General features: G+C 40.4%; 1 protein-coding gene across 2 annotated transcripts in view; it reads left to right on the top strand.

The window, feature by feature from the left end:
• Window positions 1-16251, top strand: part of cntn3b (contactin 3b) — a 54006-nt gene that overhangs the window by 14254 nt on the left and 23501 nt on the right. For both annotated transcript variants that reach the window (XM_082532722.1, XM_082532723.1), the window contains exons 4-6: window positions 8644-8819; window positions 12982-13080; window positions 15386-15589. In XM_082532722.1, coding sequence (XP_082388848.1) covers window positions 8644-8819; window positions 12982-13080; window positions 15386-15589 — 479 coding nt within the window. The remainder of the gene's footprint in view (window positions 1-8643; window positions 8820-12981; window positions 13081-15385; window positions 15590-16251) is intronic.

The following is a 16251-nucleotide window of genomic DNA, read 5'->3' as shown; positions in this document are numbered from 1 at the left end:
GCTGTGCAGTCTACAAATCTGCATCGACTATGTGATGGTATCCTGTCAGCATGAAGCAAAATCTCTAAGAAGAGTTTCCAGCACTTTGTTCAATGTATCCCATGAAGAATTAAGGTAGTTCTGAATGCAAAAAGGGGTCCCAGTACCAGCAAGATGTAACTAATGAATTGTACTGCTGTCTGTAATATGCTAATATCAGTTATTACCTGCACCAGCAAAATCTTGGTGAACAGTCCCTGAAAAGACATTGATAGGTGCAAAGCTCTGTTTTCAGGCAGTTGAAACAACTTCTTTTTTCCCCCTTTCACTTTTCAACCAAATTATATGGGGTTCTGTTCTTTTAATGTAGTTCTTAATTTGGGCAAAATTACACTGCATGAAAGGCAGCCCAGTTTTCAGGAACTATGACTCAATACAGCTATGACTGGTTGATCAATTTAAGCCCACAAAACAACAGCCGTGGACAGTTGGTGCTTGGTGGGTAATATCACCCTACGATATTGAAGATATACACCGCCCACATGTTCAGGAGTTTTGCTGATAAAAAGTCATTTTTATTGCCCTTTTGTTTTTATTATTTCTCTGATTTCAAATGCATTTCCTGCTTAACTCTACCCTACCTCGCTGGCGAGGCCTTGTGTGGCTTCTCATTTTCTGCAGTATCTGTCGTTCGCTAATTTTTCTGTGTTTCAAACCACTCCACTTCTGTTTGTAGAACAAAAACAACACAGATATCTCACGTTGTCCAATTTCATCTAGGTCAGTAGCTCTCGGAGTCACTGCCATCGCGTATTAATAAATAATGTGAAACGAGGTTTAAAAGGAAAAATTGATGTTTGAGTAAGCATACTCTGACCACTGTGGATTGACATTTTTGATAATGCTTTTAAAGACACTAGATTTTTGCCCTTAATGTTACTTTGAAGAAAGAGTCATTTTTGAGCTTTATTTGGGTTGCATCAGTTTTTGTGACACTGATTGTCCTTGACTTGTTTCCCTTCGGGCAAGGAGAGGACTTTTTTTTCTTTTTGTCCTGGTGATAAAATAGAAAGCGTAAATTCTTTGCAATTTATTTCACCAACACTGAAATTAGAAGCTCAAAACGTCCTAAATGTAAGCTGAAAGAAATGCCTTTAGGAAGTGGTCATGCTGTGACTTTCAGCAGACTGGGCATAAACTATATGCACAAGCCTACACACTGCCAATGAATAGTATTTATATAATTAGATATGCCAAGCGAGAGAGGGTATTACATTCAGAGCACTTAATTTCCTCAGTTACTCTAGCTATTAAGGAAATTCCATCAATTTGGTCTAATATCCATACAGAAAATTGGGCCACACAGTATTGAATTTGCCAGAAATGATGATGTTGTTAACCCTCATGAGCGAGCCTCGAATGTGTTTGTAGCAGTGAGTTTGTCTTTTCGATTAGTATTAGGTATTTCGGCTTTTCAGCATCTCGCATGGCGCTGGAAAACACCTGAGGACATTTAGCGCTTTTAAAATGATCAATTATGAATCAGATATTACCCGAATCAATTTCACTTTCACTTTATTCGCGGAGGCCAGATGTGCACAATGTGGTAGAAATCTATAGCAGGTTTAATATAGAGTGAACAGTCCAAGCCAAAAAGTAGCCTCTGCGTCATCTGACATGTCATCTGTTGTTGTTTGTGTTTTCTTTATTGTATTATCAGATGAGACACCTTTGGCAGCTTCGCGTGTCACCTGCAGTTTCTATGCAAGGATGTACCTCGCCTTCATCACCTTATCAGACACTTTCACACAATCCGACGAATCTTCTTTCTGCTTCTCTTCTGATCTAGCGCTCTCTTAAAATAGGCCAAGTTTCTGTTAGAAGGGACTTACTTGGCACCATCTTAACATTAGCCAACTTCTCTTGACACATGACACAGTCAGGCTGAGGGCTATTGTTGACCCCGTAAGACAGGCAGCTTTCACCAGAGTGTCATACTGACACTTCTTCCCCCCCTGGTTTCTTTAGGTCATGGGTCCTCTTCACTGGCGGTTATTGGTGGTTTCCAATTTCCTCCTCATTAACCTCCTCACTGTTAGTTAGTCGGGGCCTTTGATGTGTCACTTTTTTTTTTCACATCCTCCAATAACTGCTTGAAGTTGATATTAATAAATTATATTTTCTACAGTTTTATATTGCAATTACAGAATATAGTCAAAAGGTCCCACCCAACTGACCTCCGCTGACACTTGTGTGGCTCGGTACAGTATATTGGAACCAGTGGCGTAGACCAGCGGTCCCCAACCTTTTTTGCGCCACAGACCGGTTTAATGTCAGACAATATTTTCACAGACCGGCCTTTAAGGTGTTGCGGATAAATACAACAAAATAAAATGATACGACCAAGACAAAAACTGTGGTATTCTGTAAATATAATAATAATAATAATAATAATAATAATAATAATAATAATAATAATAATAATAAATGCGAATTCACTGTGTAACTGTGTAACTTTATTAGCAGCGTCCTCCTGAAATGCGCCAACAACATTGAGAGTAACATCCTCCTCTCTGCCCCTTAATACTTTCTGGTTGCTATGGTAACACGTAAATATTTCTTTCAAAATAAGACACACAGCTACAATACGGGGGAAACCGAGTTAAACCTGATAAAAACCCCGAGAACCATAAATGTCACACCTGAGCCTCAACTCTCGTGGCCCAGTACCAAACGACTCACAGACCGGTGTCCCAGGGGTTGGGGACCGCTGGTGTAGACCATATTTACATAAGGCACTATGCTGGTAAAAGACCAGTATGCCACAGCAACTTAGAACAAGAACTTGTATTTTTTCTTCAGAGTCTAGAAATTCTGAAGAGACCAAAACAAGCACTCCGTTTGTCCATCTCTGAATACAATCTGATTTTCCTTTCTTATGCACCTCTCAACCAAAGCCCAGTGGCTCTTGCTGAGTCTGTAAATGTTAAATAAAAAGGCTCTCAAATTTACAGTTATAGTTTTTAAGAATAGCTCAGTAATTTCCCGAAACAGCTGGGCACCGGAAAGGTTGACTAAACAAGAGTAAACACCTCATTTGTTCAAGACCATTTTCAGCAGGGGATGAGTACAGCTTTGGCGAGCACCTGTGCATTTATGGCAGCGGGATTGTGGATCGATTCAAAGTAAACAGCAGTACCCATGTTCCCAGTCATAAAGGAACGTGTCACTCAGTGCATCGATGTGGGTCACTGATGCGTTTTTAATAGCTGTCTGACAACAGAGGAGCTCTGCTGCACGGAGGAATAAGATCCATCTGTCGTTGGATGGACACAAAATACTCGTAACACACAAAACTGACAGAAAGAAGAAAATGTTTGGTGTCACCCGGCTCACTCCTGTAATTTGGGGTAAATCATTAGCAGCAACTCTCAGTGTTGTAGTGTCAGTCATGAGAGAAAGTGCTTTTGAGCCTTCGTGCTGTTGTCAGTTTGCACGGATGCTCAACAGTCACACATGGAAAAATCCATCACAGAAAAGACCCAGCAGAGCAGAATGCGGACTGGCATTACAGAAAATGGAAGGAAACCACTAAGTGAGGAAGGCAAGGATGACAAAATCTAAAAATAAACACTTCCTGACATATTTTCTCCTGTAATATACTGAAAACAGACAGATTGGTGAAATTTAGCAGTCATGTAGAGGTGGATTATTCTTCTAACACAGGACTGAATGAGTTGGAAAAAAAAAATCTGTGTGGTTGATTTAAATAGAACTTACACATATGTGGCAGATATGATAAAATGAGAATGCCTCGTTGTCATTTGTGTTTATGCTCATAATCCCAGTGAGTTATTGTCGCTAGCTGGCTTCATAACGCCTGATTTTGTTTTCAGCGCGCCGTTCCACCTTCACCTCGCCTACACGGTGAATATATGAATGGGAACCCTGACAGTTTTTCAGTTGACAAATAGTCCAGCGTAGCGCCAGAGCACACTCCGGGGCTCAGGGCGCTGCTTTATGAATACACCTGTCACTGTGTTTACTATGAATCTGCCGTAACACAGAATCAAGGGCACAGTAGTGATTGGAAAAGGGGAATAAAAAAAGTGCTTCGGTTGGGGTCTGCTATCATGTAATGCGACTTCGGGCAGATGCACGACTCTACCTTTGTTTACCAGTTGGAACGGGGTAACAGGGACACGCGTAGAACTGGGAGGGTGTGATTAGAATTCAGTCACAGATAACGGCACCGAATCGAGAAACTGTAACAAATAGAATCGATTTTTATCTTTTAGAGAGTTACATGCTCTTTTATAGGCTGAGAAAATTCTCTGAGCCTCGGGCTTGCAAAATCATTTCAAAAACAAATGGATGAACTGAGAGAGAGTGCAGCGATGTGGTCTTAGGCGCAGGTTAATTCTGCATATGTGGACTTTGATCGCGCTGCACGAGTATTCATGCTATATTATCTGTATCTACTAATATATCGCTAAGCTCACAGGATTTTGCACAGCAAAGCGACACTGATACAGGGCGATTTTAAGTCTGTCTGTGGTGTTACGTTCTTACGTTTGGCTCGACAGCAAAATGAACACCATTTTATTAAAAGGCAGCAGCAATAGCCTGCTAAATATAAAAGCAGAGAGTACCCTGGTCAGCAGTTGAATTTCCATTATCAGCTCCTAAGCCCTGCAATTGTGTATGTGTGAACTGCATGTGGTCTCGGTGGTCACTGCTGTCTCTGTGGGTGTCTGGCCTCAAGGAAAGCCAGGTGAGCCAGTGGTGCAGTATCGTCCCCGGTCTATTTGACGAGGAGACCTCATGCAAAATTGATGTGAACCTCAAGGTCACGAGGAGTTCATTCAGAGCATGCTCAGTCTGTGCCTGCAGCACACCGCAGCAAATAGGACTGTTCTCCTGGACTCTCTCTCTGTGACTTACTGTAAGCTCCTCTCTGCCTGATGTGATGTTGGATTCAGTGTGTTTCACTCAGCGCACTAACATTAAGAACTCTGGCTTGCCAAACTCTTTTACTGATGCAGTAAAAGAGTTTAAGTGTTTTATTGCGTTGCCAGGTTGGGAAGAAAAAAAAACCCTCTTTCAGCATGACTCTCTGTAATTCATCTTCTCCTTTAAATCCATTTATAACAACCTATTATCACTGACAGATACAGATTACTGTAAGAACCCATAACAAATCACTTACTAGAATTTGAAACTGAAGACTTGAACATTTTTTTGTCTTTTTCAGTGACTTACTCTGAGAGAACTTTTGCTCCCAGTTTATTTGACAGCATGAACCCATAGTTCACTTATATTATATTATCTCTTATATTGATACTTAATAACATCCATATGAATGATGTATTTTTTTTATTTAAAACCGTTTATTAATGGATACATTTTGTGATAAAACGCAACACCTTTGCAAAATGTTGAGCTTTTACAAACACCTTACATTTATGACAGCTAATATGTGTAAAAGCTTTTATTAATAATCTAAAATTGTCAATCTGATTGATTATTGGAAACTGCAGACACGTTTATTATACATGTGATGACGGTTCATTCACACATATGGAAAGTAAGACTCATAATTTAACTGTCATTATTGAGTTAATAACATTAAAAACTCTTGGTCCTAGTTTATGTGTACTTTTATGTGTTAAAGACTAACTGCCTTTAATTTTAAAAAGCTGAAACATTCATTTTTCTTATGCTTTTATAAGTTAGAAACTATAGATTTGTTAATGTACAAATTAGAACATTTATTTATGTAAGTGATGCAATTTTGATCTTTCCTGACAACTTGATGTCATCATTTGGAAGAGTTCAATAAGGTAAAGTACAAAAACATCTGTAAAAGCCATTGTCAATAACAAAATGCAGTGTAACACAGTCTACATTTAAATAGTCGGTAGTTAAAAATATCGAATATACAAAGCATCAGTAAATTTATTAATCACTAATAAAATTCAGACTTTCTAAAAATGATTGTATATTATACAGACACATTTTTGATGGGCATGATCTGAATTGTCTATAAAATAGAGTGATCACTGATTTTGAATGGTGACTGAATGAATGTATGTAAATAAGTAAGTGATGAGGGAAATGCACGCATTGATTATCAGGTACTACATGCAGGAATTCTGCAGAAAGCAGGTGAGACTGAGACGTCTGTCACATTTTCTCAAATGAAATAAAATTCAAATAAACTGTAAAATAAATTTAACAGGTGAAAGTGGAAAATCTCACTATGTGCACATCCGAGGCCCACAAAGCTGTGACAGAGCACTCCATTAAGAGATAGGTACATTTCTACTTTCTTGTCCCTTTGATGTAAAGCAGTGCAGACTGGTTGGGTCTATAGAGATGTTTTGCACAGCGTGTTATGTGGATGTTCTTTCATATGTTTTCAGAGCTTACACTGTCACCATGGGAAAAGTTGCAAGAGCGGGCTCATTATTTAGCTCAAAATTGGACGGTAATGGCAAACACTGGCATAGCTGCATCCTGCAATGACTAAAGGACAGCGCATGTTACACAAGACTGTGCTTACAAGAAGTCAGCATCCCTTTTGCCCTTGTTGATATTTCCTTATCTATGAATCCCATACAAAAAAAAAGGTTCCCCAGGTCTGCTAATATCAAAGCTTGTCTCAGATGTTTGTGCAGCACAAGTGGGTGGGTGGCCTACTGATTGTGTTGGTGGAGCAGAGGCACCATCGCTGTCTGCTCCATGGGTGTGTGATCTGTCCAGGCTACCCACCTTCCTTTCCCATTAAGTTCAATCATGCTGGGTTGCTGCAAGTCTGACTAGCTTCTCATCCTTTGCCATTTAACCTCCTCTCGCACATACAATAATCCTCCCTTTGGCACAAACAGAGGAAGAATTGGACAGTGGAGAATTCAAATGGAGGCATAAAGGGACATCATGAGCAAATAGTGAAATGGTAGTGTTTTATTTTGAACGCCTGTGCTGTCAGATATATTCTTGGAAACCTGAGCTTTTTCAAGTTCAGGAAATTTAAAAGTAATATTGTTGGAACAGTGACAAAATCAGTCAGATTAAGTGACGGGCACAGACTGTTAGATGATAATACAGGCTACGAGATGAAAGACAGCTTCGTCTTTTGTAATCTGTCAGGGAGGAAACTGGGGAGAACCACGAATGGCTTTAGGAATATATGAGGCATCATCCTAACTGCCTGCTAGTTTGCCTAGGAAGGAACAGATGTATATTGATTTTTTTTCCCCACATGTCACTGGAATTGTCATTTTACAGTCCTGTTGCAAAGGCAGCATTACACATGGCATTAAAATATTTCTTTACTTCTAAAATAGTTTGAGGAACTCTGATTTTTTATCAGTGTTAACGCTCTGTGATGCTCTGTACCGTATAGGAGTTTTGCATCTCCTTGAAATCCAGTGAAATACATATGAAGTGTTTTTATTATTCAGCGTGAACATTATTCAGTGTTTCCTCTCTGATGGTAGCTGTGATTAATAGCTGTCACTTCCTGAATTCTGTTTGCATGACAGAGTGTCTCGTGACCTTTCTTTGAAGGAAATGGTCTGTAGACAATGCAATATGAAAGTGTCAGAAAGCAATAAGTCAGAAACACAAAAGCACAAACAGAAAACTAATTAGAAAGCACTCAAAGAATGCATAAATCTGCCAGAGCCGCACAGACCTTTACATTTGTAATTCTCCAACCACAAAATGTTTACACATTTTATTTTCCATTTATATTTCAATTTGCATCAGATTGCACACATTGTAGGCATACAGTCATAGTATTTCTTTTTCATTTACATCTACGCTACAAAAACTCCAATGTCTACAGCCACGATGGCTGCTTTATGAAGTTGTGCATATACTTTGAACAGAAGTAAATGTAGCAGTATAGATACATAGATATCTTCACAGTGGGAAAGGTATGACTTACCTGTAATCAGGATCATTTAATACCATAAAAAGTAGCTGTAAATCCAGATGACATGTGAGAAAAGTATTTAATTATATTATTTTACAGTTACTTTGCCATTGATTACTTGATAATGTTTCATTGCATCTTTAAATTATGGAAACTAAATCTTAAACAAGGAACGCAGTCTAAGTGCAGGTATTTATGTCAGTGCTTTGTCAGGGTAATCTGATTTGACCAAATATCACATGACCAGTACTTTATACTGCATGCCAAGGTGAGGACGTCAGTATGTTTGTTTTTGTTTTGTTCACCTTTTTCACATGTCCAGATAAGATTTTAAGCAAACATCAGAAAAGCAAACCTTTTTTCTTTCCAGACATCTGGCTCGCAGACTTTTAAAGCGTACCAATCCTCCTCTGTGGAGGTAATTAAAAATGAGATGAAATAAAATCCACTTCTTCATGCAACTAGGAGAAAATCAATATTCAGAATCCTTAAATGAAGTCAAACTGAAGTCTACTGAAGTCTAAAGTGACAAGAAATGCTTTCTTTGTTCCTAACTCGCTGCAAAAGCTGTTCGCATTTCTGCATTAATAATACAGGGCCCTGGTCTTATTGCTCACCTTTTATCCTCGCAGCATGATGTGGGCGGACTGATCAAATCGATAAACACTGCGAGTGTTCATCTCCAGGGGGCTCAGCTACTGATTGTGTTTGCGTTTTTCCAGATGGTCACTAAACGGAACACTCATTGATCTTGGGAATGACTACCGGCGTCACATGTCTGGGGGCAGCCTGATCATTAGCAACCTGGACAAGGACCAAGACACCGGGGTGTACCAGTGCACAGCTTTCAACACGTGGGGGTCCATACTCAGCCGCAGAGCCAGCCTTCAATTTGCATGTAAGTGATCCTACAATTGCTAACACATTCCTGGCATGGTTCTGACACACTTATGACATTCTAGCATCTCTTTGTATCTGCTGTCTGACAGCCTGACATGAGGGTAATATGCTTGCAGCCCAGGCCTTCCTTCTTTTTTTTTCATTTACTATTACGATTTCTCATTTAGATTGCCTGGGAATAGATTTTCAAGAGGGGAAATGGTAATCGAATGAAATGTCAGATACAACAAACACAGTGGGTGAGGAAGCTTCTGACTGCTTCTGAACTCCATTGATTCTCATTAGCGGTTCCAGCTCTGACAGCATCTATGCTCCATCCAAACTGCCTCATATTTCACCAAGTGCAAGCCTCTGTGATACAGACTTTAAAGCGGACAAACACAACTAACGCTTAAGAGGTCTTTGTGTCTATGCAATCACCAGCTACTTCTTTATGTGTAATATGCGCAGAAGACTGTAAGTGGATCAGACAGTAGCAGGACTGCTGCTATAGCAGCCTGCGAAGACAAAAGGGGCTGAGAAGTGATGCTGTTGGTTGTGGTCCCACCTTCCAGACAGGCAGTGTAGAGGCACCTCTCCTCTCTTGATCAGGCCTCCTGACTATTGATCATGTCCCAAGGATAGAGAGCCTTTCACTTCCTCTCAGGAGATGGACTGCCATTATCCCTACAGCTCAGTAATGAATCTCACTCGTGGGGACTGGGTGAAGAGGAGAACTGCTTGACATTTATTGTCTTGCCTAATGCACAGTGAGGGAGGTCTAGAAGATCAGCAAGGCTGATATTCAGTTTTTCCATGTAATGAGGCTACTGCCCTAAGATAGAAATGTCGTGCTTTCTTTTGCTTTGCTTAGCCTTCACAATTCAGCTGCAACCACTGTAAGCATATCCTCCCACAGCTCATTTTTACAATGTAAAAAAATGTTCCAAATTAATTTAAAATACTGTGATTTAAAAAGTCTGCTTTCATACAACCAAGGTCAAACTCATTTATGAGATCTGGGAATTCAGAAAAAAAAAGGCCACTTATATGATCACACAGGTCTCAAACCCAGTGGTTTGAATTACCATTGTCTCTTTATATCTGTATTTCATGAATTACATATTAGCAGAAGGGGATCTGCAGCAGTTATTTTCCTGTTTCAGTCTTTGGAAGAGCTGTGGCTTAAAAAATAATACAAGCTCCTTACGTTTGATGATAGGATAGATTTTATTTTTCTGCAGAGTTGATTTTTTACGCATTACATACATTCACAGGGGCTAAGAAAGAGTCACGCTGTGAAAATTGGCATACAAGACTCACTGACCATTGCTTGATTCTCTCCTGACAGTCAGAATGTGACACAGCTGTTCCTATTATTTAAACAGTCAGAATAAACTGCTGGCTTCTTTACAACTTGTCACATTGTCATGTTTCTTTCCTTGTCAGACGTTTTTTAAAGCAATGCTGGTGCAGACAGAGATAGAAATTGTGTCACTGGGTACAATTTTACCAGAAGCTTTGGAAAAATAGTACGTCATATGCTTAGAGACCAGTGCTGTAGTGCCTGAGTAGCAGGTAAAGGAGCTTACTCAAGAGCTCAGTAGGACACAATATATAACAGGGAATGTCTCTATGGCGCCGCCGTTGCCCAGACCAATCATCGTCGAGCTGTAATGGTCACTCTGTAATCTCTAGGCAAGCCATTCTCGTATGGCAAAGACTGATTCTGCTTACAAAGGAATCACTGAAGCTACAGTGAGTTTGGCCTTTAGCTTTCAGAGTTACAGTGTGTGGTCAGTTCACTCCAGTGAAGCCCATTATTCTTTTTCCCAGCAAAGAAAGAAGCACATCCCCTCCAGCACCGAGTCCAGCTTCATCTTCACCCGTCTCTGTGCAGTTTTGTAAGAAGAGGCGCCATCTGTTTCTCTTTCACTAAGTAATTATTAGTAAACCTCTGATTCACCTTCCCCTGCTTCTAAAGGTCCTGCCATTATTATTATAAACAGCTGTTGCCAGGCTTGTTGAGCAGTTGCATCCATAAATGTCTGAACCTTGCCACAATTTTTGTTCTTTTTGTTTAGTGGTTACAGTTGCACTTTCCAATATGTGCATATTTTCAGGTGTCTAATGTAGTTGTAGTTGATGCTCATTTGTAATACTTTGCTACTGGTAAGAGGCAGGGTACGTGCCTCTCACCAGTAGCTAAGGAAGAATGAATTTCTGATTAATGCTTTTCACTTTTTTCACACATCTTCAGATGCTACTTTGTGGGTCTAACTTAAAATTTCATCTTCAGCAAGTGATAAGCAACTCAATAAGACTGGGGACAGGTGATTGGCTCAGACATTGCATAACTGCACTTATTTGGCTTCAGACACTCCTGAGTTGGTTTTGAGTCTCTAAATATTTTGCTGCATTTATGTGAATCTGAGCCGTAAGAGCAGAACTGTTCACTTCAGAATGAATCCAGCTGCTTCTGTCTTCTGTCAGTGAGAACAGTGTCTTTGCATCACACTGCCCTCGCTGTGTTTTACACAGGATGTTGTGTGCTCGGGATGGTCTTCACAGTTTTTACCTACCTTATTTTGATAAAGGCTGATCTTAGTTTCAGCTGATTTGGTAAGATCCAATCAGGCCTTTCAATTTTTGAGACCGATCAGTATTTTACTCATCACTTTTGTGTTTTCTCTCACAAAGTCTTGGTTTTATGATTGAATTGGAAGAGAAACACCAACCTCCTGAGCTGAATAGTGAAGGGGCTTTTCGCCATGGAAAGGATCCTGCGGTTGTTTTCAGCAGACATCCAGGCCTTTTTATGTTGATGAACTCGTTCTTTTCTCTCGGAATGTCCCAAACTGTTAATTTGGCCTCCCCCTAATGTTCCCACTATCTCTCTGATGTATTCACTTTGTTTGTAAAGCCTGAGGATGGTCCTTTTTTTTCCAATTGCATGCTCCTTTGACCACATGCAGTTTCACAGAAAAAGCTTCCAAATGTAATTGCCACATTTGGAATCAGCTCTAGTCCTTTTACCTGCTTAATTTGTGAAGAAATAATCCAGAAATTGGCCACAACTGTGGGAAAAAAAAATCCATGCGTTTGTTGAATTAAACATTCTAGGTCCGTATTCATTATATAAATGTTTTAGTGCACATCTACCAAAGATTTGATCAGTACGTACCACTGTACGTTTCTTGCTCCAACACGGTTCCTGAGAATCCTAAATGTCATTTGAAGATCGACTCTCTTATTGACATTTCTTCTAAAGACAACCTAGTGAGATCAGGATGCCTCTGTCTGTATTTCAAGTCAGCCATCTCCTCCTGTGGCCTTCTAAGTGTCCTGCCGTGACTTGGCTCTGTTTGATTTCACTGCGGTCATCAGAGAGCCGCTCATTAATCTTACCAACACTCTGTCCCACTTCTCTCCATAATCTTCCTTCTCCTAATTTCCCTTATCGGTCACACTGACTTTCTTTTGTTTGTGTTTGGAAGGCTTACTCCAGGCTGTTAGCCAGAGGGTGCAGACAGAGTACAGAGCGGACTGCAGCAGCTTCCCTCCATCAGTCATGAAGCCAGGGGTGGTTTATCATCCCAGGTTTAGTTTTTGTCTGCCAGCAACTGCTCATTCATTTGCAAGGGGATAGATAGTGCTGAGAGTATTGATGGGGAAGCTAATGCTTTTAAGTGCAAGATTACACCACATTTAATAATGATGTTACTTATTGCTGCTGGCACTGCAAACTGTCATTTGTCATGCGCGCTCACCAGTGTTTGTTCAGTCTGTGCACAGTATTTTCTTCTTTCCCCTGCTCGTTTGATCTTATTTCAGCCAAAGTGCAGCGTTGCAGGGTAAACGTCACAGAGTCAGGTCCGTCTATTTCATCAGCACACCAGATGCCTTTGAAAGTATTGGAGGCTGTCATGAGGTGTCCCAGGGCAATCAATGATGCCCTATAAAGTCCCAATCTTCAAAATGTAGCATCAAAAACATGGCTCAGTGATTCTGTGAAGGGAGTTTGGGGAGAATTATGCCCCCCGTTTTCAAAACTATCTCTTTAAAAGTAACCCTCATGGATATAGAAAATCTTTGAATCACACTTTTTGGTCAATCTGACTGTCAGTCGTATTCTTTTAAACCGCCACCCACTTCTGTTTCAATGTTTTCTGTCTCATCAGACCTGGATAACTTCAAAACTCAATCAGTGAGGAGTGCTGTCAATGTGCGTGAAGGCCAAGGAGTGGTTCTTTTATGTGGACCACCGCCACATTCTGGAGGTAAGTTTGCTATATGTTGTTGTTATTTAAACACAGCTCATAAGAATTACCTCCACTGAGTGCAAACTGCAAACATTGATGAATAATTACTGCCTTTTCTTAAACGTAATCCAGTTTTACACCCATTAATGTGTGCACATGCTCTTAGTAATCATCTTAATGTTGTTTATTGAGAACACCTATAAGCCATCCGCACTTGGGTGCTTTTCTTTCCACTTCATTCAGATTCTTTTTTTTAATTAAAGCCATGTTTCTCAAATTAGAAAGATATTTATTTACTTTCATTGAGAGTTAAATTAGGAAATAAATATACTTTTTCTTGCTTGTGTGAGGCTAAAGCCAGCAATTAGCTAGCCTAGCTTCAAACAAAGCTGGAAACAGGAAAGAAATTAGCTTGGTGATGGCTAAAAATGACAATATTTGGGCCACGGCACCTCTGAAGCAGCTCATTACCACAGTATAATGATTTGCTTAGTCTGTATAAAATGTTGTGGTTATAAAGGAGGTAGGGTGCCAGAATGATAACCTCCATAAAACCACAATTTCTCTTTTTTTTTTTTTTTGCACTTGAGCTTTACAGAAATAAATATGCTAATTAGCGAGCTTCAGAGGAGCTAAGAGGTGTTTGCTTTGTTTTGTTTTCGCACAGAGCCAGGCTTCTGTCTTCACACTACAGTATTTAGGCTAAAATAACGAACATAGCACTGTTGGCTGTTAGCCTTATATTCAAGCACCTCCACACATTCAAGAAAAAAGATGCTTTAATTGTTCAAGTGAGAGTCTAAAATTGCATTTGATAAAGCAGAGGCTACAAATAGACGAGATAAAGACACGGGCTGCTCAGCCCGACTGCTCTGAGTGTCTGCGGAAAACTAAAAAAAAACAAAACACAATGGCTGCTGCCTAGCTTGTCACCCTCTTGATACAATAGCTTGCACAGTGGAACAACCAATTTCCTTCACAAGCAAGCAGTTTGTAGCACAGCATTGTACAGCTGGTCTTTGGGATAATGGGTCAAAGTACTCTGTGAAATACAGTTTGACAGCTTTTCTCTTTGACACAGGTTTATATGCAGTTGGCTGTTGTAACCGTATCACAGCTGTGTTTTCCTGCATTTTCCGAAGTGAATGAAAGTAAAGCTGCGCAAGGCTGTTGTCCCTGTTTTTCTTCCTTACCTCTTTCCCCTTTTGCTCTCTTCCTGGCTCCCTCTCTCGCTGCTGTCCCCTCTCTCCACCCTCTTTTCCTTTTTAAAATTTGAAAGCGATGATGTGCCACATAACCTTGAACTTTATCTGATGCCTACAGTAAGAGGCATTCCCTTTAGTTTTCATTACACTTCATTGGCTTTGAATTCTGCACAAGCTTTTTCCTCCCCCTCCGTATGCATTATCCCAACACCCATTTATGAAAAATTAAATACAGTACCATTGCAAGCAGATGTTATTGTACTCCACCTTAGACATTTGTTTACTCCAAGGGCTTTTTTTTGGCACTTTTATCTTCCATGTACTGTAAAACCACTTGTGTTGTATTTTCTTTGTCGCTTAACAAAGAATTGCTTGGCAAAATGATATTACTGCCCGTTATAGACACATAGTTCAGCTCCAGGTTATGCTGACTATGCTGCCGCTTTTGCCTAATCAGAGGCAGCTTTGTATCTGCATCGCTGCACCCAGCTCGGACGCTCAATCCCATCTATGGGCTCCCCCCTCAGGGCGATTGACAGTCATTGTGTACACCTTTTGACTCTGAGCCCACTACCTTTGAAGTGGCTGATTACACAGAGCATCTCCTAACTCTTGAACGTCTTTGCAGTGTTTTCTTTGAGAAAATGCCACAGTAATTCATCACAGAAAGTCTCTCCTTTCTTATGGTAGACCTACCATTTGAAAAGGGGCATGACAACATATATTTGTGCCAATCCATCCATCCCTCAATCCAACCATTGACTTGCCTGTGCCACCCCTGAACTAAGGCGCTCAGGGACCCAGGGAATGGAGGCCATGTGCCAGGGGAGGGTCACTGACGCGCTGTAATCCATTTTGTTTCGCTCCCTTTCCTTAGCTCTCCTTTTTTTTTTCTGCACTGATAGCTGCTACAGTCACCCAGTCTTGGTATCTCCTCCCAAGGAAACTGAGATAAGGGAAGGAAAATGACATGATACGCTCACATTTTAAGGCCGTAGCCGAGTTCTTTTGATACAGCTGTTCCAGCGGGGGCCAATGCGACTAACACGTGTGAAATCAGCCGAGGTGTGAAAGTGGACCGCTGCTGCATAGTTCAACTGTCTTCCTTTCTCTTCTAGAGCTGACATTTGCGTGGATCTTCAATGAATACCCTCACTTTGTCCAACAAGACAGTCGGAGATTCATCTCTCAAGAGACAGGAAGCCTGTACATCGCCAAAGTGGAGCGCTCAGATGTGGGCAACTACACCTGTGTGGTTAACAACACTGTCACAAGGGAGAAGATCCTCAGCTCTCCCACACCACTGGTCCTCAGAAGCGATGGTAAACACTAAAATCAGGCTTTCATCTTTATGCTCATATGCCATGCAGCTTTAATCTGTTGTCAGACTTCTCTGCCTGAAGGCTGCATTCCCGGATTCATCATGATTTCAGCTCGTTAAGATCTAGGTTATAATTTAAGTTCCACATTTTAATTTCATTATAAAAGCAGGTAATTGATCGTACTCCAGCAAGGTGGTAGGACCTGCTTCGCACTCAACAGATAATAGCTGGGTTGTGAAAAGTCCATTTGGCTGGTGTTTATCCTCCTCCAGCTGAAGAATGTGGAACATTTATGAATTATTAATGCTATTAATATTTGTTTACAAGCTTTGATGACATAAAATGAGAAAGCTGTGACTGTCAAACAATTACAAGTGCATTATTACAAACAAGAAAAATCGAAAGGACAGCAAACGGGATTATTACCAGCCTAAAACTGAGCCGTAAGATGAGTTGTTAACCATTAGTAAAGACACGAATTCCAAAGCTTGTCTTTTTACAATGTGGCACAGAGTTACATAAAAGCCACTAATTTCATTTTGTATTCCAGCTGCAGCACAAAGCTTTTATGAGCTGGCTTCTTAGGTTGTGTTATTATCAAAATGCCACAAATATATTCTAAGTACAGAGGAAGATGCAGTTGCGTATTTTGCATGTTTTCC

This window comes from Aulonocara stuartgranti (genome assembly GCF_965226115.1).
Source record: "Aulonocara stuartgranti genome assembly, chromosome: 5".
Classification (NCBI taxonomy): domain Eukaryota; kingdom Metazoa; phylum Chordata; class Actinopteri; order Cichliformes; family Cichlidae; genus Aulonocara; species Aulonocara stuartgranti.
This window is presented reverse-complemented; position numbering and strand designations above follow the sequence as displayed.